This window comes from Apus apus, chromosome 16 (genome assembly GCF_020740795.1).
Source record: "Apus apus isolate bApuApu2 chromosome 16, bApuApu2.pri.cur, whole genome shotgun sequence".
Lineage (NCBI taxonomy): Eukaryota > Metazoa > Chordata > Aves > Apodiformes > Apodidae > Apus > Apus apus.
This window is the reverse complement of record NC_067297.1, coordinates 10,913,246-10,936,413: the sequence shown is the minus strand read 5'-3', so window position 1 is coordinate 10,936,413 and position 23,168 is coordinate 10,913,246. Positions and strand designations below refer to the sequence as shown.

At 47.3% G+C, this 23,168-nt stretch overlaps 2 protein-coding genes across 2 annotated transcripts; both read right to left on the bottom strand.

Moving 5' to 3' along the window:
• Positions 1 to 182: 182 nt before the first annotated feature.
• On the bottom strand, positions 183 to 16,703 carry DHX37 (DEAH-box helicase 37). Its single transcript, XM_051634248.1, has 27 exons — positions 16,527 to 16,703; positions 15,640 to 15,809; positions 14,700 to 14,812; positions 13,651 to 13,978; positions 12,821 to 12,969; positions 12,468 to 12,560; positions 11,884 to 11,980; positions 11,461 to 11,574; positions 10,684 to 10,785; positions 10,086 to 10,200; positions 9,678 to 9,773; positions 9,003 to 9,079; positions 8,151 to 8,289; positions 7,820 to 7,896; positions 7,020 to 7,252; positions 6,461 to 6,572; positions 5,756 to 5,862; positions 5,204 to 5,392; positions 4,966 to 5,090; positions 4,289 to 4,405; positions 3,988 to 4,160; positions 3,501 to 3,615; positions 2,920 to 3,057; positions 2,481 to 2,575; positions 1,962 to 2,035; positions 1,164 to 1,261; positions 183 to 583 (listed from the first exon to the last, which is right to left on the bottom strand). The coding sequence occupies exons 1-27, from the start codon at positions 16,630 to 16,632 to the stop codon at positions 492 to 494; spliced, it is 3,444 nt and encodes a 1,147-aa protein (XP_051490208.1). The 5' UTR covers positions 16,633 to 16,703; the 3' UTR covers positions 183 to 491.
• A 205-nt stretch (positions 16,704 to 16,908) lies between these two features.
• On the bottom strand, positions 16,909 to 23,168 carry BRI3BP (BRI3 binding protein). Its single transcript, XM_051634107.1, has 3 exons — positions 22,969 to 23,168; positions 21,987 to 22,089; positions 16,909 to 21,340 (listed from the first exon to the last, which is right to left on the bottom strand). The coding sequence occupies exons 1-3, from the start codon at positions 23,152 to 23,154 to the stop codon at positions 20,922 to 20,924; spliced, it is 708 nt and encodes a 235-aa protein (XP_051490067.1). The 5' UTR covers positions 23,155 to 23,168; the 3' UTR covers positions 16,909 to 20,921.

The window sequence follows — 23,168 nt, the reverse complement described above, 5'->3', positions numbered from 1 at the left end:
TTGTTTTTTTTTGCCCTACATCCTGCCCTTTTCTCATTTTTCTGTCCTTTTCCATACACGGAACATCTGGAAAAGTCCCAGCTAAGGCCCAGGCTGCAGCTGGAGCTCCAGTCACGCACTAAGATTGAGAAAGGCCTGAAGTTTTGCTTGTTGCAACGTCCCGTGTGGAAAAAACACCCAGCCAGGAACTAGACACATTTATTAGAGTTCATATGACTAATATAGTCCAAAGAGAAACTTCTGATTATTAAAAAAAATATATATGTAAAAATACAATGGATAAAATTATCCAAATTTTGATATTACAAGATATCAGGGAAGCAGCCAGTAGGGTTTTTGGGAAGAGAGGAGGCTTCCCAGAAAACCAGAGTCACCCCCAGTACTCTTTCAAACAAGTGTCTCTAAGAGCAAGTCCGTCTGTGTCAGCAGAATTCCATGGAAACTCAAGCTCTGGAAATGTCTTGGAGAAGAGGAGTCCATCAGGAACAGGGTCAGGAACCTCCCAGGGCCACTGGTGGCCAGTGCTGGGCCAGGTCATCCCGCAGAGCTTCAGGGACCCACTGGCCATAGGCTGCCAGCAAATCTGCAACAGAAGGCAGGAGCAGTGAGGTGGCTGCAGGAGCCAAGGACAGGAATGGTTCTGCTGGAAAGACAAGGTCCTGTGGCCCCTGCCTGCTCCCAGCAGGAACCAGCTTCCCAGCAGTGTTGGAGCTGGGACAGCTGCATGCAGATGTGAGAACATTCAGTGTGGGCAGTTCCCATGGAAGCCACCACAGCATCACTCTGCTGCTGCTCTTGTAAAGAGCTCTGATCACCTGGTCCTCTAACCTTGAACAAAACCCATTTGACCTCGGGGTGGGGAAATATTCCTGTACCCAGGGGCAGGACCGTCACAGTCTGATTCTTCAAAAGCCCCAAACCAAGTATTTAATTGTAGTATTATTAGTATTGTAGTATTATTAGTTGTATTATTAAAATACAAAAATAAATGTTGCTTTCTTAAAAAACTCCAGTTCCAAACACAGAGCATGACTGCTTCTGGTAAGCAAGCAGCAAATATTTGGAGTATATCAAGTGATATCATCCATTTCTTAAATTATAATTCAATAGTGCTCAAGGTATCACCTCTGACTCACAATCTATTACATCCATAATCCACTTACATTTAGGATTTTTCTTCCATGCAGCCAATAAAGCATCACGATTGTCACATTTTTCTGCAACCAGAGCCTGTAGGAGGGATTCTGTCCTGGGCTGGAGCCTAAATCAGTCCAGAATAAAATGGTGCAGAAAAACAAAGTTCCTGAGTGCAGCTCAGCAGTGTGTCAGCGTTCAGCTCATCCCTTGGGATTCATCCTCTGCCTGTTTTTAGGCAGGGGATGCAGAGACATATCCCTGGCTCTACAGCTGATGGTAAAGCTACAGAGAAGCCCCAGGTCCCAGTGCTGAGCTCTGGAGTGATCCAAAAAGGAAATATTTTGTAATGGTGGAGCCCTCAGATAACAATTTGTGGGATCATTTTAACAGTCTTTCCAAATCCTCTACCAGCTCCATGAAAACTCACAGATTATTCTGGTAAATAGGAGAGGACACTGGGGGGACAGCAAGGGAGGCAAAAGCTGACAGCCCTTTTCAGGGTCACAGCTCTAGAAATGCCACCAAAACCCCAAGAAAAATAAAAGTCTTTTGGAAGCCAGTTTTTGAAGAGAAGCAAAGCCAGGACTTCTTGCAGGTGGCAGCAGTTGGTTAGACTGGAGCCACCTGCAGAGGTCAGTGTGACCAGCAGGTCCCGAGTGCTCCTCCAGGCTGCCCTCACCATCACCCAGGTCTCCTGGGACCCAATTCTTCTTGCTAAGGAAACTAATTTTCCTCTCCCTGCAGGTACAGCCCAGATCACTACCCAGAACACCCTTCCCAGCATTGATTTTTTTTCATTTAAAAGGAAGTTAAACACAACTTACTTGGACCAGGTCTTCAGCATTATGAGGGGGCTGGACAACAGACACTGGCTGTAAGATCTCAACTTTGCAATGACCTGAAAGGTTAGTTATCAGAAGTATATCATGAACAAGGTAAAATAACTATTTTGTGGAGTCAAGAGTCAGGGAACTTGGATTATTGTGGATTTCTATCCCAAATCCTCCATACCATCCCATCTCCACACCAGTCTCATCCTGGCTGGCTTGCTACATGACTCCCATGCCTCAGAATGGACCAAGAGCCATACAGCTTTTTACCTTTCCAAGAACAAGACTCAAACTTGGGGCTGTCACTCAACTGCTGATTTTCCTGCCATTTTGTATTTTAAAGGTATCCTCCCCACCCTCCCCCAGCTGCAAACTCCTCCAGCCACCAGCAAGCTTTGAAGAATGGGCACACACACACGGAGAGGAAGAAGCCACAAGGCTCACCTTCTCCAGAAACTGGGCTAAAAACCTCCTGATGACATCAAGGACATAATGCAGCTGGAAAACACTCACCTTTCCCTCCAGCAGGAACCTGGCAAAGAGTTTGTAGCGATCGATACCTTCTGGGTAATCAACCTCCACAGCAGGGAGCTGCCAACCAACTCGGTCTGGAAAGAAAGGTCTCACTGAGCCTCCCCAACACTCAAGGAGGAGGGTACATTTCCAAGGGAGATGTTGGCAACCTGGAAAGCCTGGATACTGCCACCACCCAGCCAGCCTTCCTTCACAGGGAGAGCAGATGGGCATCAAATGCCCGTGTCCATGGGGAAATGCTGGTATTTAAATGGTTTTAAACCTTTGGCACTACTCAAACCACTGCTGAGCTCTTTGATCAGTCCAAGCTGAGCATGAGCTTTCTGATCCAGTGACAGTTTTGTCAAAAGCAGCCCTGCAGTAACTACAGAGCAGCTCCTAGACAACACTACCAAGTGACACTTGTCCAGACACTTACAAAAGACACTTGGCCTGTGACATCGGACTCGGCCGGTCTGGGGACAGTAAGATGGGGGAGGGTCTTCCAGAGGCTTCCCAAAGTGGCAGTATGGTGGCAGCAGGACAGGGATCCACTCGGGTTCGACAGCAGACACACCTTTAGGGAGGGAAAACACAACTGAATGAGGGACTGCTGCCAGGAGCTGCCCCTCAACTACAGCCCTAGGGGCACAGTGCATGGTCAGGGTCTCATCTCCACAGAATTTCCTGTGTCTCATTTTTCAAGTCAACTGTACAGATTTAAATCCCTTGGAGACCAGCTAAGCAAGGAGACCAGCTAAGTATGGCTGACAGGGCTGGTGCAGAGCAGCTCTTTCAGCAGCTGAGCTTTGCTACAGCCCAACCTGCTAGAGAAAGAATAGACCACACCAATTTTTTCCCTTGCTGCAAATCTAGGAAGCATAAGGCTCCAAATCCCAGGAGGCATGACCACTCTGTAAGGAGAGGCCTCAGTTACCACGGCAAGGGGAACATTCTGCTGAGGCTCTTCTGAAATCCTCACCATTCCTGCAGAACCAGCAGGGACCACAACAGCCTCACCTTTCATATACAGCTTCGTAGTCTCAACAATTTCTTGATACACCACAAACTCTGGGAGCTCTCTGAAGAGGACTGAGCTTGGATGGATGAACACTGGGTCATCCAGGAGAGCAGTCTTTAAGAAAGATTGAAGCAGAGTAAGATGAGTTACTGGCAATCCAATTTCTTGACTGTATCTAATTTCAGTCTCTCACAGGTGTACATTTATGTGGTTTTCCTAAATGATTGAGATCTTTAATAACCCCATAATTTTCTGCTTTGCCTTTGCAAGATGGACTAATGCTACTTCTTAGCTCATTTATAAAAATTCCTATGTGAGGACTAAGAAACTGCAACACTGGAGACTTAAAATTCTATGGAGAGAAGCTGTGGCAGGCCAGCACACCCAGCCTCAGTGCTCTGCCCAGCCAGAAGCCCAGGCTTTGCACAGCACTGTCTTTCCTGCCCCCCAAGAAAGAGGAATTCAAATCAATTCAAGCTGTTTTACCTTGTAGGCATTTTTCCACTTTTCATCCAGGAGCTCTTCTGCCTGAACCCTCCGGGCAATGTGGTCCCCCAGCCCTGCCAGCACAATCTGTCTCAAGTAAGTTGCTTGAGCTTCTGTTGGGGGCTTCATCTTCGGATCAACGTAGAGGCCAGAATCAGTGCAGACAGAGTTCACTGCGGGGGGAAGGGGAGTTGAGATTCCACAGGAAAAAAAAACAAGACAGGTTGCAACCAACAGCCCAGTGGATTTGTCAGCCTCCAGCAGAGGATAAACACAGCAGTTCCTCTCCAAGCCCACTCACCTGCTGTTGTCAGCTGCCCCCTCAGGCGCCTGATTTCCAGCATGGCTTTGTACCGGAGCCCGTTCTCCTCACAGAAGTTTCGGGGACACCCCGCGTACTCACAGGCCCCCACTGCCCCTGGAAGAGAAGAGTCAGGTGAAAACAACGACTCAGCTGATCAGTTGTCCTCATCACACCAACTGTGGGACAGCACTGCCGGGGTCAACACCTGCACATCACAGCCTGGGACACAGGCAGGCTGTCCAGAGAACAGCCTAGAAAATAACACTGCTGGATTTAGTCCTACAGCATGAGGAGCCTTCGGTTGTGAGAAGCTGAGGGCTCAGGGTGAGGGGAGGAGAAGGAATGGAAGGGACACCAAGATGATCAAAGGCCTGGAGCAGCTCTGCTCTGGAGACAGGCTGAGAGAGTTGGGGCTCTTCAGCCTGGAGAAGAGAAGGCTCCAGGGAGACCTTAGAGCACCTTCCAGTGCCTGGAGGGGCTCCAGGAAAGCTGGGGAGGGGCTTCTGACATGAGCTTGTAGTGAGAGAACAAGGGGTAACAATGGATCAAAACTGATTTAGGTTAGACATCAGGAAGAAATTCTTCCTGAATAGGCTGCCCAGGGAGGTTGTGGCTGCCACCTCCCTGGAAGTGTTCAAGACCAGGTTGGATGAGGCTTGTGCTGCCTGCAATACCTAACATCACCATGAGGTCTCCCAGCTTTTGCATCGGGCCCTGCCCAGCCCAGATCCTCTGCATCTGTGCAAACTTGGCTTTCTTCCCCTTCAGTTTAGCCGTCTCTTCCTCACTGACTGCTGGCCTAGAAGAAGCACAAACCAGCACAGATGAATATTATGCTTAGGTGCAGAGGGGCCTGGCTGCTGGGGAGGTGTGAGCAGGTGATGCAGCCTGTCCTGGTGCTCTCCCACCCACCTGTCAAACTCCTCAAACAGCTCCCGGACGGTCATGGCAGACACGATGGTGATGGTGTAGGGCAGGCAGTGGTGCTGCCTGCTCAGTGCCAGCATCTTGGCATAGCGGGGGGCGACGGGGAAAGTGGCCATTATCCTGCCCAGGGGACTAATAGGGCAGCTCAGTTTTGCTGCCAGCTGCTGCTTCAGCCTGGGGGAGGAAGGGAAAAGTCACCTTATGAAGTAACTTCAGGTTTTGCAAGCCTGAGAATTTAATGTGTTTTCCCAGGTTTTGTTACATGCTGGTCCCACAGGTTGGAGGATAGATTCCTCTCTCTCATGCAGCTCCCACCCACCATGGGGGATTCCTGGCACACTCCTTCCCTGTCCAAGCACCCCCTGGGCCAGCAAAACAAACACAGGTGAACCAGAGGCTGTTAGGATGATCCCAGCCTCTGCACTAAAGCTCATCCTCAGATGTGGGGGTTGAGATGGAAAAGCAGGCAGGACAGCAGTGCCCTCTGCCTCAAGAACTGGTGCTGATAGGGAATTTGTGGAGGACCACAGACATTACCTTCCTGTCATAGGGGGCTCCTTCAAGGCACCCAGAGCTATCAGCAACTCTTCCGCTGCTGCAAGGGCTTCTGCTGGAGGTGGTGTTGGAAATGGGAAGTTGATTACCTATGGACACCAGGAGAAAATGCCTCTCAGAACACACCACTGACATGGCTCCCACTCAGAAACAGTCTGAACCCAGTGAGAACTCCTGGAAGGGAGGGAAACCCTCACCTCTGGTTATCTGTACCAAAGGAAAACACTTAGGATGTTTGCCAGGAGCGAGAGGAAAGGCCATATAATGGGAGGAAACACTTAGAACAAAAACATGAGGGAACAGGAATACCAGTGTCACCCTTTGCTGCCACCGCCTGCAGGAACCACCCAGGGCAGGCTGCTTTAATTCTAAGTATTGTGCTTTCTGAGAGGGCTCAAGTATCTCCAAAACACAACCACTTCGTGGACAGTCCCAGAGATGTTTTTTTTTTAACTACTACAAAGACAAGAAAACTCTTAATACCTAAACAAACATGTCTGTTAAGCCCTGGTGGAATTCACAGCAGTTTCTGCAATTGGCAAAACTAAAATCAAGTCCCAGGATCCAAATTTCTAACACAAGGCACAGCCTCAGGCAAAGATTATAAAAAGGCATTTGTGTTTGTTTCTGGCTCCTAGGGGCAACTGCTTCAGCAAGTGCTGCACACAGAGCCAAGCCACACCTCACCTTGTCTATATTTAATGCCTTCATCTGCAGTATCAAGTCTTCTACTGGTCGCTTTGTTATTTCTGGAGCAGAAAATTTCTCAAAGTCCATGAAGACTGCTGAAGAATATAACCTAGTGGATCAGAAACGCTGCTTAAAGACTTAGAAGAAAACTTAACTCAGAAGACATGCAGGAAAAATTGGCAAGAAATTAAGAAAAAATTAACAGTTGTGGGTGCTATTTCCATAACCATCTGATGATTCACATGGTTGGGGCACGTCACCTTATTGACAAAAAGCTGACTTGGCTGGGAGTGGAATCCATGTTAATCTGGCCACCACAATAAGGGTTTTCCAGCAAGAGAAAGCCCTGAGGAGCCAACCTGTCAACCTAACATCACCAGTGACAGCTCAACTTCAGCTTCACCTCTCCTCTTTGAATGAGCAGACAAAACCCCGATGCTTTAAGCACCATCAGCCCCCTGTGAAAGGGGCAGCGGGATGAGGGAAGGTGTCAAACTCACACCGAGACTCACTGGGTTTTTTGTTCCCTCAGCCCTCCCCGGGGCAGCCAACCCACCTGTAGCAGTGTCCTGGTTCCGTGCGGCCCGCCCGGCCTGCCCGCTGGTCGGCCGAGGCCTGAGAGATCCAGGTGACTCTGAAAGACGAAACCCCCGTCATCTTGTCGTAGAAACGTTTCTTGACCTTTCCGCAGTCAACCACGTATTTGATGCCTGGGATGGTCAGTGATGTTTCAGCCACATTGGTGGCTACCACACACAGCCTGGTGCCCGGAGGAGGAGGCCTGAACACCTGCAAGAAACAGGTGGGGTGTGAAACGCGGGGCCAGCCACGGGAAACAGACTGGAAACCCACTTGGATGGGCTGCAAAAGGAGGAGAAGGCACACAGCTCTGCATCTGAAACCCAGAAGTGAAACCCAGGATGTAACTCTTTGCCTCCTGCTCTGGAGCTCTCTCTCCAGCTCAGTTAATCCCTTAAAAACATCCCCAGGGGCTCCAGGTGGAGCAGACACCAGCACAGACTCGTACCTAGACACACTGCTGCCACCTCTGAAGCCCAAGGGGGAACGCAGGAGTCTGCACAAGCCGCAGGATCCTGACAGGCCCTGTGGCCACCACTCGCTTCCACAGGCTGCAGGACTGACACTTTCCAGCTCTCCCAACCTGCTGAACCGGCACACCAGGGAGATCCCAACCCAAGCAAGGCTTGCTCCAACCATACCCCAACTTGCCCATTGGGCCATTCAGGCCTGGATAGTCCAAGATGGAAATTTGACCTCACAAAGCACAAATGACTTCAGGCAATGATCACACTTATCTACAAGGATCATTCCTCATTGTGACAATAAATCCTTTACCTTTGCTTGTTGCTCTGGTGCTAGTAAAGAATAGAGCGGGAGCACATAGAGCGGAAGGGACGAATCTGGTTTCTCATCTGTGAAGAAACAAACCAATGTTCTTAAATGCACAGTAACTCCCAGGCTTCGCCCCAGCAACGTCCTCACCAGCACCACTTCACCTAAGCCCAGCAAAGTATCTGGTACGAAGCCAAAGCTGGAAAATCTTGACAGCTTTTCCATGACACAGGTCTGATGTGCTATCACATCAGTTCAGCAAACGACAACTAGCTTTTGTCACACACTCCACAGGTGACAGGGGATGCTGAATTTTATTTCCCAAGTGCCAAACCTTCTTCTGAGTCTCCATCTCCTAAGTCAAGGTCGATATCAGAGCCTGCAACATCATCATCAGTTTCAATGTCTCTGTCTTCATCTTCTTCATCCACTGGTACAACAGAGTAATTGTTCAGATCAATTTTGGGGAGTGTCTGAGAAAGAAAGGAAAGAAGACCACAAAGCATTAAGAGGGGGACACAAGCAGCACTTTTTATTGCTTTGAAAGCAAAGCTGAGCACTTACTCCAGACACTCATTGACCTGAAGCTGACAGAGGGATTGAGAGTTTCCACTTGTATGCCAAGGTTGGGTTGAGCACTTGGTAACTGTGAGAGTCAGTAACCCACCCACTTTGTGCTGAGTCAAGCTTCTTCACTTGGAGGATAGTGGGTAAGGGTCCAATTTCCTTAACTCAGGCCCTTTCAGCTACCAGGACCCAGTATCAGCACAGTGTATCTAAAACACCAACATCTCCTGCTAACAAAGTGCTTGTAGGATCTGGGCAGAAGCCAAACACAACCCTTCATCACTGATGCATCAGTCCCAATTTTAGGTAATAAATGTCAAGATAAGGAGCAGCCCTGGAGCCAGCAAGTCTGGAACTGCTTCCATTACAGTTTTAATGGCCAGCAGTCAATCAAGATCAGCCCATAATATCCAGGGACACATTTTAGCACTCTGCAGCTTGTAATGCAGCAGTTGTCAGTGCAGGCTTTATAACTGGATTTCTTCAAGGGGACATGTGTCAGCTACAAGGCTTCATGCAAGTCTAAAGCAGCTAAATGCAGCTCCACAGGAGGACTGTCTTGCAGGGAGGCACCTGCTCCTCCCTGTCTCCTGGAGCAATTCCAGCCAGCACACGTTACCATGACTTTCTTCCGCTTCTTCGACTTCTTAAATTTTCTGATCTCTTCCACTGATTCTTCTTTGTCATAATCTCCTCCTAAAAAAACAACCAGTGGAATGACTGCAAGCTGAGCATGCTTTCCTCTCAGAAAAGGTAGGGTGGAAGAGTCTGGTCCTACTCCCAACTTCATAGGGATTCAAAAAGTATCACAGTAGGGAAGAAGCAAAGAAGCACAGGGGACAGGGATGATGCAAGTTCCACGTTGCAATTCCACTTAGGAACCATTGGGGACTGACAGCAGCACACACAGTGCCTGCTTGTCTTGGGCTTTAGGAGACAATTAAGCTGACCTATATTAGAATGTGACTGTCTAACTTTCTACAGTCATTCTGGGAAATGCCACTATCCTAAATATGGTCTCCAACAAGCAGCAGCATTTCCACTTGAATTCATGAGCAACAGAGTAAGGGAAGAAATGGGTTCTGCGGAACTGGAAAGCATCACACAGTAACCTTTTCCCCAAACTCCAAACAGCACAAACTTCACAACCACTCATCAAAACCAGCCACAATGAGCCCTTTCCCTAACCTTTGATTGTTGGGTTTGTTAAATAAAATCTCTTATCTTTTGGGTGCAAAGCCAGTTCATTTCCCAGTGAGATAAAGTTTAACAGTCCTTTGTTCTACAGCATTACCTGCAGTGTTGTTTTTTTGGAATGGAAAGGCTTTCCTTAGCCTTCTGCAGAGAGAGTGAACTTCTGCCTGGCCTGTTAGAAACACCAAAATCCCACCTGCAAGAGAAGAAATCACTCTCAACCTCAGTACTTCATCCTGGGAAGCTTCAGATGCTGCTCTTGACAAAAGACAGGTTGAATATACTGTGAAGTGACAAGCAGGAACACTGAGTTTCACTGTATCTGTCTTCTGCTGCTCCCTAAGGGTAGCAGGTAATTTGCACAAGAAAAACCTTCTAAGTAAAAGCACACAGCACATCATTGCAGTCCCAGGTCCAACTTACAAACAAACCCAACAAAACTACAACCCAGAAAACTTTGGATATGTTAAGTGTAAAGAATTTGAGAGGTTGTCAGCAGTGACCTTACCTGAGGGCAACATCCGATGGATTTTACACACCTTCCTGAAGCACTCCCCACTGTAGTCATCCAGGGGGGTTTTCTTGTTAAAATGAATGGTTACAGGGAATTGTCTTGCATCTACCTAGAGAAGAAACAGAAAGCAGAGTTTGTTTGCTGTTTTAACTCCAGCATAATCATTACAGCTTCCATGGTAGGAGTAGAAAAGTTAAGCCTGTATTTTCTGTTCAACTCTTGTTTTGGGCAACCTACAAAACCCCAGACCCACAGAAGCTACCAGCATTGTCTATCCTGAACACCACAAAACCATCAATGTGGATTGAAGGCTTTCTAGTTCTCCTGAACTGTAACTTACAGTTTTTCAAGATTATCAGATTCTGCTCAGCCAGTTTTTTGATACAAGTGGAAAGAAAAACACCAAGTCCCAGAAGAAACAATGCTCTAAACAAAACAGCTATTTTTAAATTGATAGCTGAAAGATTTCAGGACCAACTGGAAAGATTACAGTAAGATTGCTTAAAAACAGTTTTTAAACTGTTTTATAAAGGGAACCTCACTGTATTTCAGCCGTTGCAGCTGACACAGATGCCAGCAGGGAGCACAATACCTGAATGACAGGAGGTGTAACAGCAAACAGCCTCTTGTTCTCGGTGAAATCTTCAACCCGAAGGGTGGCTGACATGATGATCAGCTTCAGGGGCAGCCCCTTCTGCAGGGACACAATGTGTTATTCTGTGCCTAAAAGCACATGGCAGGAAAGCTACACAGCCCCAGAGCTTCCAGCAGGACTGGGTACAAGTCTCTGCACCAAAGCACTCAAAATCCAAGACAACAAAAGCCCTGTGCTGAGTGGCAGAGGATTCACACAGCTCCACAGGCAGCCTCGCTGAAAATACACAGAACCCCACACTGCCGTGTTCTCTCTCCATCCAGAAGTAAAGCAAAAGCAGGTGCTGAGCACTGCCCTGCAGCCCAGCAGCCCCAGCATCACTCAGGAGCAAACATGTCAGGACATTTGCCCCAAAACATCCCCTCCCAAGCATGGCTGCTCGCAGCTTACTGCAGTGCAACAGGAAGCATCTTGCTTTCTAACAGGCTGCTAATTCTATTTGCATGTCTCGTGGCACTGTAAATCTAAAATTCATTGGATATTGTCTGACAAGTTATCTGTTGGTATTGATGTCTACTATTTTTTTTTCCTTTTTTGTAGGCTCTGGGCATTTCTTTGATCATATGGAAAGACAGACTCATTATCTGAGCATTATTTCACGCTTTCTGACAGATTTCCATTAATTTCCATAGCACAAGAGTTCTTCCTCAGAGCCTCTTTGTGTTTAACATCCCCCTGCCCAGCACACCTACATGGAAATACTGCTCCTCTTACCTTGGCTCGAAGAGGCACGATGCGAGACAAGAGGCCTATCAAGATATCCGTGTACATGCTCCTCTCGTGGGCTTCATCAATGATAACAACCTTGTACTTTGAAAGCAGAAAGTCCTGAGAAGAGAGATACACTTCATGACATGAAGCCTCACCCAAAGCCATCTTTAAGACATCTTTAAGACCCAAGGCATACACAAAGCAGACTAGTTCCCAAGACACCCTTCTTTGCTCTCATCTTACAGAGATAACCTGACACTCATGGACTTGGGCAGGACTACAAAGGGCTGAGATGCAGTTCATCTCCAGTGCTGAAAGAGATTCTGATTTGAAAGGCTGGCAACAAATCCACACAAAGCAACTGGCCTCTCTTTCCAGCTATACAAAATATTTCCCTTTTTTATAACACTGAGGACACCAACCTACCTTCTGAATCTCCTTCAGCAACACTCCATCCGTCATGAACTTGATTTGGGTTTCATCCGTAACGTTGCCTTCATACCGGATTTGATATGAAACCACCCTGTGAGGAAACAACAGGGTACCCACAACAACAGCCACGAGAAGAAACAGAAAATTCATGTTCAGACCAGGGGGCAGCTTTCAGCCTAACTAAGTCAAGCTTGAGGGCATGACAAGACAAAAAGCACACACCCCAGAGCCTAGCACACACAGAACACTAGAAGCTGGGATATACAGCAATGTCATCTGCAATGATTTCACTGTTATTGGATGCTACCTCAGAGAGAGACAAACTAGGACCTCTTCCCACACCCCACCTACACCAAGTTCTTTCTAAAAAGTAACTTATAACCATTAGTAGAAGCAAAGGTGTGTGTGTGTTTTTGTTTTTTTAAAGACGACCACATAGAGGAATTTATAAGTAACTTTCCCACAGCTCTTCACCAGAGATGGAACAACAATGTGAAAGTCTCGATTTCAGCCTATCACACACAGGGAGCAACTCAGTGTTCTTTTCCTAGTAAGGTCTCAGCTTTTGTCCTCCTCACCTGTGTGACAAGTTCATCTCCTTAGCGACCCGCTGGGACATGGACACTGCAGCCACACGCCGAGGCTCAGTGATCCCAATAGCACCACCTGAACTAGAGTGGGGAAGGAAAGACAAGAGAGGGCTGTTTTAAAGAGAGGAATACTGAGAACAACAGGATTTCTGCACAATGCCTCTGAATTAAGTATCACTTATACAATATATAAAAGCCCACTCAACACGGCCACTACCACTGCCCAGGAAAGACCAGGTTCAGGGCAGCCATATCAAAGGAAAAGAAGAAAAATCAGAAGTGACTGAGCTCAGTCTGAATGTTTCTAACTACCTTTGCTGCATATAAGAGCAGACTCTTACCTGGCATAGCCAGCTTCATAGAGGAACTGTGGTACTTGTGTGGTTTTACCGCTTCCCGTCTCTCCACATATGATGACAATGGGATTCTCACTAATGGCTTCCATGATTACTTGCTCTTCAGCAAGGATTGGAAGCTTTAGTCTTGCTTCCTAAAGAATATAAACCATATATTTTACTGGCACTGTTTTGTCTTTCCATCCCTTTTTGTTGTTTGTTTGGTTTTTCTTCCCAGGATTGAAACTCATTCCCTAGCTCAGATTATAAAGGGACCCACAAAAAGAAATTCTGCAAGCTTGGTGGCTCAAAATGCTCTAAACCAACTAACATCACATTGTCCAAGAACTACAGTCACCAGAACAGCTTCCCAAAAAGCAGCTGGCAGCCCCACACTTCAGCTTGTGAAACTTCAGAGTCCCTTGTGGTTATTTATCCAGCAGAAAGTGAAATTCCCAGCTCTGCCTCATCTGCTCAGACACACACACAGGTTCTCCCATTTCTACAGGATGTCCTACTTAGAGCAAATGGAATAAAACCACCCTGCCCAACACCAGCCTAATGAGCTAAAAGTGACTGCACAAGGTTTTCCAGCAAAGAATGATAACAGACTGCTAAGAGATTATTTAAAACTAGAGACAAATACTTACATACCAAATCAAAACTAGTTTTCCTTCTGCTAGATTCAAAAGGGCTCAAAAAAAGCAGGGCACAACTTGCCAGAGTACTGCTAGCAAGACACAAGGTAACACTAGTGTCTGCTGTGACCTGGTCTGAGGGCAGATATCATCAACTCCAACCCTTTGATAAGCACTTCACTGCTCACAGAGCCTCACCTGAATCTCAGGAGACCTGTCCACCGGAACAAACACCGCCGGCTTGCAAGATGGTTTGCTGGAGGCTGCCTGGCAAACTGGTGCACTAGGACCAGCTGACTGCTGGTCAGCCCCTGTCTTCTTCACGCTTTCCACTGGCTTTTCAGCAGTATCCAAATCACTAGCTGAGGATTTCTCAATTTCTTGTTTCTGCTCTTTCTGCTCCTCCTCAGAGCTACTGGGTTCTTCCTCAGGCTCTGATTCTGAATCTGAGCTGCGTCTCCTCTTATTTGCACCACCGATGCTCCTGATCTTTTCAAGTGCCACAGCCTCTGGCTCCTGTATCACCCTAGAACAAAAGATCAACACGTGAACCACATTTTGGTCAATGCTCTTCGGGACCTCAAGTCAGACACGTCTTCCATGCAAAAAACTTGCATCATCCAAAGCCACTGCCTGAGCCTGAACCCACATTTTACTCAAATGAGAAAAACTGCTACACCTTGGGTGTTGTGCAGCACCTGAAGAGGTTACCCAGAGAGGTTAACCCAGTTCTGACAGATCTCCATTCTTGGAGGTTTTCACAACTTTGCTAGGCAAAGCCTTGGCTGATCTGATGCCTGGATTCTGCTCCATACTGCTATTTTTTCATTTCTTCAAAAGACACCTTTGCAGTTTCACTTATTTCAGCTTCTGTGAAAACACAGCTCTTGATAAACCCAGTAACTGTGAGCCACACCAGTTGATGTGTTCCAATACAACAAGAAAGTAAATGTTTATTCCACCAATTATGTGGTTTAGCATAACTGGAAGAACAGGTGTATATAGCTGTGACCCACCCCCTTATGGAAGGGAAGACCAGTTTATTTTAACTAACATCATCTCCTTGGGAAAGCAACTACTAAATTACCAGCCAAAACCAGCAAAATTATTTAACTCCAACCATTCTGAAGAACTCATGTGCAGTGAGAAGAAAAAAAATAATCAAATCAAGCAAAAACACCCAAGGTGTTGCCAAGTTTTCAAGCACAACAATAAACCAGAATGGTTCTTTCCAACTAATGCTTTACCTTTTAGTCTGATACATGCGCTCCCCAGTACCCAGTCTGGAAGTTGTGTACAGAAGTTTCATTTCTGCCTCAGAAGCCTGGACTTCATTCAGCTTGCTCAGCAGCTCAGCTCGCTGTGGGGAAAAACCAACCATAATCAGTGCTTATTTTCACCAGGAAACAACTTCATTTCAGGATTAGGTCCAGAGTTCTAAAGGGTGTGCTCTGGCAGATCTTGCTGTGGAGCTGTAAAGATGCTCCTGCTGCTACATGGTCAGTCCTTCTGGATGAAGGTTTCAGCCCTGCACTAGAACAAAACCAGAAGACTCTTCATGGCTGCAATGAAAAGCTCAGCTGCACCCTTCAAACAGCAGCAAGGAAAATGGATTTGAGCTGGAGTGAGGGCTGGAGCAATGGAAGCCTCCCTCCAACTCTCATGCAAGACACAGTGATGGCAGGTCACACAGCAGTTTTAAACTACCTCCAAAAAGAGCTTGTTTGTCAAAGCCATTATTTAGACACTGTGACAAACAGGAATTCTGCCTGGGAAGCTTTCACAAGGACAGACAAGCTGCATTTGCAGGCAGCAAACACAGAAGAGCTAGAAATAAATCCTGCAGAAGCACTGGCAGTGGCAGAGCCAGAGGCCCCAAGCTCTGCAGGACAGAACTCTCCACACAGTCTGCACGAACACTTCTAGAATCTCATGCCGTTTACTCTGCTGGAGATGCACTTCACAACAGGCACCTCTTTGCCCAGGGCCAAAGAGATGATGGGACTCAGAAATGGTGTGTTCCTGCAGCACCTGATGACCAGAGCACCCAGCAAAGGGAGGGCTGATGCTGTTGTAGCACAAAGCCTAGAACATCTGCATGTCCTGGAGACACCCCAGGCAGTTCACATCCCAACACCACTCCCTAGCACTGCAGTGGTTGCCCCACCTCTGGTATTTCACACATACCTGCTTTTTCTTTTCCTTCTGCTCCAAAACTTTCTGCAGGTTTTTCTTCTGCTTCTTGCTCAGAGGTTTCTTCTGCTGTTGCACAACATGGGCTATTTTTTTCTTCTTTGCTTTTTTCCCTGGCAGGACCAGGGCATTACTTCCATCGATTCCCTTCAGTGTTGCTTCATCTGAAAGCATTTGTTTGGTTATTCCCCCATGCCAGACAGGTTATTTTCAGCACAGCCTGAACAGCCTGGTCACAAACCTTACCAGATTTAGCTATTTTAAACATAACCCTCACCCCCAGGCAAAAAAAAAAACCCACACCATCAGCAAGGGCAAAACCATGAAACTGGGCACTCACTCTGCACTTGCTAGAGCCATGAGGGTAATTTTCCTTGACTTATGCAATAACACTAGGACATTTTTTCTTTTCTCGATTGAATTCCAGCAGGATCAGGGGGCAGAGGGACAGTCCAGGGCAGGACATGACTCTGGGTGACCCCACTGCCTCCTGCCTCTCCCAGACATAGTTTTTTTCCTACCAAAAATCCCTATTACTGAAGAGTGAAGGATAAAAAACAGCCGAGGACACGCCTTTTAGAAAGTAACATTTGAGAATGTAAGTGTTAAACATGATTTTTTTTTTTTTTTTTTAAACCATTGCTTTAATAAAGAAAGGCTTAAACGCAGCAATTGTTTAGCGGCCTTAACGCAAAGCCTCCAGGGATACTTTTAAAGGATAAACGTAAGGCTGCCCACGAAAGCACGGGGAGCACAGGGCACAGACACGACAGAACCCCGGCCCCAGCACCTCCCCGCTCCCCGCACCGACGTTCACCACCCCCGGGAGCGCTACCGAGCGCAGCCCGCGGGAGAGCCGAGCCCGCCCGGGCCCCCCGCACCTCCCAGCTCCAGCGGCAGCTCCAGCGGCTGCGCGGCGGGCGGGCCCTGCGCGGGGCCGGGCGGCAGACGCGCCTTCCAGTTGTGGCGGCGGCGGGTCCGGCCCATGGCGGCGGGGCCGGACGGGACCGGGCCGGACGGGACCGCACCGGGCGCACGTGCGGCTCCCGAGCCGCCGCTTCCGGGGCGCGCGCGATATCGCGGGAAGGGGGCGGGGCGGGCGGCGCGCGCAGGCGCGGGACGGAGCCGCGTGGGGTCGGTCCGGTCACACACACCCCCCCCCCCCGGTACCGGTGCGGGCCCCGGCCCGGCCGAGCCCCCCGCCCCCCGCGTATTTCACAGCCCCTCGGGCCTGGCACGGAACAATCACTGCGCGGGGCAAAGTCTGAGTCAACGTTTATTGTCGGCTTTGTCACAAAGAGCAGAGCTGGTTCGTGAAATCGGGCTACAAATACTGAACTACACAGCACATTGATTGGGTGGTCAGATAAGTAATAAATAAAGGCAAGTAGAGCTCTGTAAAAAATAAGTGATCTATTTTGTAACTACTTAACGCTATTATCAGTAGAATCTAACGGTTCCCTACGGATCGTATCTCCAAAGGATTCACACGGCATCGCTTCAGACCAAGGTATTTTTTACATCGACACAATTGTACAAACTTAAGCACGATCACCTGAAATCTGATGTACAAAACGGGGGTGAAGTCACCAGCAGCGGCGCCGAGCGCGGCCGCGTGTGCCGCCTCCGGCTGGAGGGACAGGCCCGGCCGCCGCGGGAGCCGCGCGGCGGAATCATCCCCAAGTGTAAAATACATGCGGATACAATAACACTTTTGATTTTATTTTTTTTCCAACCCCGACAAAGAGAACTCATGGTCATTTACGTCATTAGCTGCCAAATACGGATCAGTACGCGAGGCAAATAATCACACCCGGAAACTTCTACGCCACCAAAGAGCTAAGGTTGATACGGGTCTATTTTCCACGCTAACGGTGCAAACGAGCCTTGGGAAGCAGATCACGACTGGACAGATGCACTACTGAGCACAGCACTGAACTACACCCGGCTCTACACGTGGCACTGGCACCCAGGGCCACTTTGGAAAGCGTCACGTCCCAGTGACAGATGGGTTATCTACAGGCGAGGCGTGCACTGCCAAAGAAATGGTTCGTCCTGCACGTATGTGAACACATCAAGAATACTACAGTCGTTCCAAAGAGTAGGTCTGAAAGTATGAAGTTTAAAACACTTCAGACCTCACAGGAATTCCGGATACTGCGCCCATTTAAACCCTTAGAGCGACGCTCTCTGGCGTAGCGGCTGCGAACGGGAAGGTCACGGAGCTGGAACCGCTCCAACCGAGCGGCCCTTGTTTGGCACAGAGGACAGAGGGGCATGTGCCTCTGCCCCAGGGCACCAGAGCTCACAGCAGGCCAGGCACCAAGGGGAGCAGGAGCACACAGACACTGCTCCCACCTTCCATCCAGCTGTTCTGCTGTTGGGGCACGAGGCCGGGAGCTGCCAAAGCCAGAGTTCATTCCCATTTCTGTCACCAACTCAGGGATGTCTGTCCAACTCTGTCTCAGTTCATCTGTGGGTGATCAGGAGACACCTGCACATCTCTGCCAGCCCCTAGGAGCTGCTCCTACCAAGGCCAACAAAAAAGTAGTGCAACCACTGTCACTGAAACGAGGTCTAAAAAACAGAGCAAAAAACCTCCATGGGCAAACTAGGTGAGTTGGCATGGAAAGTACTTGTAAAAGGCATTTACAAAAGTTGAAAGAGGTTAAATACAATATCACATTCATGTCCCGAAAGCGCTTTCACTACAGTGCATGTTTAAAAATACAGAGCATTTTTAAAGTGTATGTATATATATATATATATATATTTGAGATTAGATTGTGCCTTTAAAAAAATCATTACTTCTGAATTTGACTAACATGAAAACTGAGCACTGGGAAAAATACTGATTAAAAATATCCAATTTTATATATACCACTTTCACATAACATCTTGCTATACATGGGATGCAAGTAAATACAAAAATACTTTTTCTTCCAAGCAGCAGGGTGATCAAAATGAAGAGTATTAATATAGCAGGGTTGATTTTACAAAACTAAGATAAATTATTATAGCGAGACAGGGAGAAACTATAATCCAATTTAACTTTTATACAGTATTTTAAAAGAAATCTTTATCATAGACACCTCTTAATATATGTCACGATTCAGTACTTTTAGCTTCAATGTTAAATATGGATTACACGAAATACAATCTATGCAAAACTGACTCATGCACATGGTCCTGCTGCAATCAATGGAGCCACTGACACAAGTGAGGTTTGCAGGCTTTGGTCCTCAGGCCTCAGCAAATCACACAGACCTGATGAGCTTTGCTAATCAATTCCCAATTCCCAGGTTGTTGTCCCAGCCCAGTCCTCTGTGCACAACAGTATGGAAAACTGAGCTTACAGGGAAGACTGTAATACTATGGAAAACGAGCTGTAAAAAGGAATGTACTCAAGTTTACATTTTCAACTTTGCAAAACAACTGTTTGTTGCCAGAGCACTAATCTGTTCATGGAAAAGACTAAGTTATCAAAAGCAGTCACTTTCCAACTCCCAATGTGCATTTTTTGAAAAATAGGGGCCCAGATAACTTAAACAATTAAAATGGCTTACAATAGTGCCAAGTGCATATGAAGTTTAACCGTGTTGAACTGATCACCGTTTGGAGCGAAGGCCATTAACGTGGATTTTAAAATAATCCCTCATGTAAATGTCACTTACAGACCCAAAAAAGTTAGGCAAGTAACACACATTTTAAGGAGAGTATTAACCTTCAGCATAAAGAGAAAAATAAAGTCACCCCACAGTTACATTCATTAAGCACCACATCCCACAAAAGCTCTACTCAAGGCAACAAGAAACCCAAGACCCAGTGCTGAGCTGCCTGGAGCCAGCACTCGCATGGAAGCAACAGCACATGGGTCACCTACTGGGTTTGTTCCCCTTCCTTTGTAGCCAGCCCCTATCACTGATCGATTTTTGTTGCATTGTTTCCTTTATTTGTTCGTTTCGGCCTCACGTAGCTCTTCAGCTGTGGTCCACTTTACCTCATGGCATTGATACTGTGCTTGTCCCTATGGTTCAGGTCCCTCCCCCCACGTCCACATTTCTAGGTTCAAACCACTTGCTGGGCTTTCTTCCCTGAGGTCACTTTTGCTTCAATGCATTTCTGCAAACCCTACAAAGCAGCGAGTCAGCCCACCTACCCACTTGTAAGGTTACAAATACATACAATCCTTCAAAACAAAACTGCTCCCAAGGTCCTACATCACTTTGAAATACCACTGCTTAATACATCCTTCTCAGCACGGGCCTCGCTTTCCCCAACACCCAGCAGAGTGAGGGCACCAACCTCAAGCAAAAAGCTCCTATAAAACTATTACAATTTTAGAAAAAAAAAAAAAATCCAGATCTTCCTGAAGATAATTTATTGCTGCTTATTGGTCCTGAGAAAGCTTTAAGCAACAATACAATTGCAAGCGTTTTCACTGCTGCCTTTTTTGAAAAGTACATGGGTCCCCAAGGTAAAATAATCATGTTTTATCCTATGCATTTATGCTTGGAAGATGCTTCACTGTGAAGATCCAATATGAATTATAATTTGACATGCTCCATCTCTTCGCTTTGTGTCAACTTATTTCAGAACATTTCAGACACCAAATTAAAGCTCTCGAGATGAAATGCACTTCTCAGTTCCTCATGCTGGACTGGCATTTAAGGACTTCAAAGTTATGAAATCTTCCTTCTCTCTTGTTCCCCACCTCCCATTAAAAGCTACGGTGTGAGTTTTTTGGCCTGGATACCAGAAAATTCCTCATCTGATACTCTGTGGAAGGCAACTTCAAGGCAATGAAATAAGCCAACAATGAAACAAAACCTATTTGAAAAATAAAATGTGGACCCACAGCAGTTACTTCTCAATGTGTTTGGTAGCTTGAGACTCTTTTTTTTTTTCTTTTTAATTTTTAAGTGTCAAATTTGCATATGTTTAGCTCAATTTCAATATCTGAAAGACTACTCCATTTGCTTTTATAAAAACTTTACAAAAGATGCTTTTCAATGCTTGTAAAAGTAACCGTTCATCTACTGAGAAAAATTCTAGTACTGGATAAAACTCTCTGAATATATAGCTGATTTTTTTAAAACGTTTTTCTTTTTTTTCCTTACAAGTATAATGGCTGAGTGTATAATCTAGATAAATTAGTCTTACACATGATGAAAAGTTCTACCTTTGCACACTTTTTACCATGTGATGTTTTGTTGCTTTGTAACTTGGAGGAGGACTTTCCAGGAGCTGGTGTCCAGGGCTCTGCAGGGGCTGGCTCACTGCTCGCTGCCTCTGTCCAGGTTCTCAATCACCCTGGAAAGACGTATGTTCAGAAGTCTGATCTGACTATCCAGGTGGTCCATCTTCTCCTCAAGGCTGCTGTTGCTGTTTCTTCTCCAGTAAAATCCAACTGGCCCCGTCATGAAGTAGACTGCTACAACAAAGCAGAGAGGCAGGACTGCGTGTTCTGGGTCCCCTTCGTACTTCTGGAGGATGTAGATGCACGAGAGAGTGAAAAGGGCGACCCTGGCGATCCAGAAAAAGCGACCGAAGACCATGTGCAGGAGATAGAAGAAGAATCCAAGGAAGAGAGATAAAAACCAATAGGCAAGTAAAATGGCACCAATCAGGAGAAGAGCACGGGTCGGGCTGTTGGCAATTGCTGCAGGGCTGAAATAATGAGTCAAGTTGGAGGCTGAAAAAAATACAAAAGGAAAAGGTACCGAACATTAACGAGTACGTGCCGAAGTGACAGGGGCAAAAATGCCAGCACAGCTTCATGGGGTCAGGCTGCAGGGTCATGATCATGTTTTCTAAATTCAGGGGTAGAGTTAGCTCATCCATTTCTGGATGGGCCTTCTTCAAATCACTGGCTCAGCTCCAACAAGGCAACCGAATAAACCCCTTTACAGCAGAGGTGCTAAAAGTTTTTTAAAGGCAAACTATTGCAGGGCCTGAGGTCAAAGTTCATACTGAGGCTAAACATTCTCCTCTGTACAAGTTATACTCTAAAGGTTCTCAATTCTACCTTTCTCTCTTCTAGTCCTCCTTTATTTCCCTGCACCATTCTTGGCCACGTGCACCCATTTAATGATACTAGGAAACCAACCGTGACTTGTAATGAGTTTTATAGATACCCTGTAGCTACATACACAGAAATCAAATGGCTGGTTCTAGTCTTGTGTGAAAGAACCAACAGCAAAACCAAAGCCATCTGAAGTGGCTACAGAAACCACTGATGGATGTTTCAAGCAGTGTGATAAAATGTAGTTATTTCCCCACTCCTCTATGCTTGTAAACATTGATACAGGCTGATACAGTTCAACAGACATCACACTTACCATCAATTCCAAGAACATCTAACAAATCAGTCCATATTCTCCAGAATGTGTCCATTAATATGTCCACCCCATTCACAAACCTCTCTGTCAACCTTGAGAAAAACTGAGAAATAAAATGGAAAATTACAAATAAATAAATAAATCCTCAACTCCTTCAACACAGTTGGAGACTTGGAGTCATGACTAAAATCACAATTCACGAAGCAAGAGCTGCAGACTGGTTTGAAGCCCTCAAGGGAAAAAAATGTAACTCTATATGTTCTTTATCTCTGAATCATAAGTTTGTTTATTACAACTGCCCTTAATTCTAGGCATTTTGGAAGGTGTGTATGTTGACAGGATGCAAAAAATGCACTTTATTAGTTTCACCATTGCTCTGAAGTTTAAAGAAATCACTACGACTAGCAATGGACATGGGTAAAGCAAACCAGAGAACTGTAGTTTTACCGAGCAACTGAGGGACATCCCCAAACGCTTTAAATGTATTTACAGGTCAGTTCAGCAGTACTTGTTACTGGTTCGTCCTGGCAGAGGAGCGAAGGAGCAGAGGAACGTGCAGGTCCGTCTCCCCGCACGCCTTATTTCCTGCAAGTTCCTCAGCGGCCCCGCAAGACACAGGATGCTCTACTGATGCAGACGGACCGTATTTCGGTCGGAGGGCTCCTCGCAGGCAGCAGCCTGCCCCAGCCGCCTCCCCTACCCGCAAGAACCTCGATCTAGAGGTATTTTTAATCGGTATTTTGCGCAGCTCTCTCCCCCTCAAGCCTCGCGCCCCGTTTTTCCTCCCACAGCAGCGCTCCAGCCGCAGCCGCTGCAGGGCTCACCGGGCAGGCGAGGCCGCCGGGGCTGAGGGCGGCCAAGCGCGGGTCTCTGCCCCGCAGAACCGCCCGCCCAGCCCCGGGAGCAGCGCAGAGGGCGCCAGGGGAGAGGAAGCGAAGGCTGCGCGGGGCTGGGAGGGGGGGGCAAGCGGCCGGCGCCTCACCTTCTGCAGGGCCCGCACGTTCTCCTCGCCGAAGAGGCCGCTGACGCCTTGATAGAGCCCGCTGGCAGCGCGGCGGAGGCTGTTTTGCTTCTCGGCGCCGCGGCTCCGCGCTGCCCAGGCCGCGGGTCCCGCCGTGCCGCCCAGCAGCAGCGCCAGCAGCAGCAGCGCCGGCAGCCGCGCCGCCATGGCCGCCCGCGCCG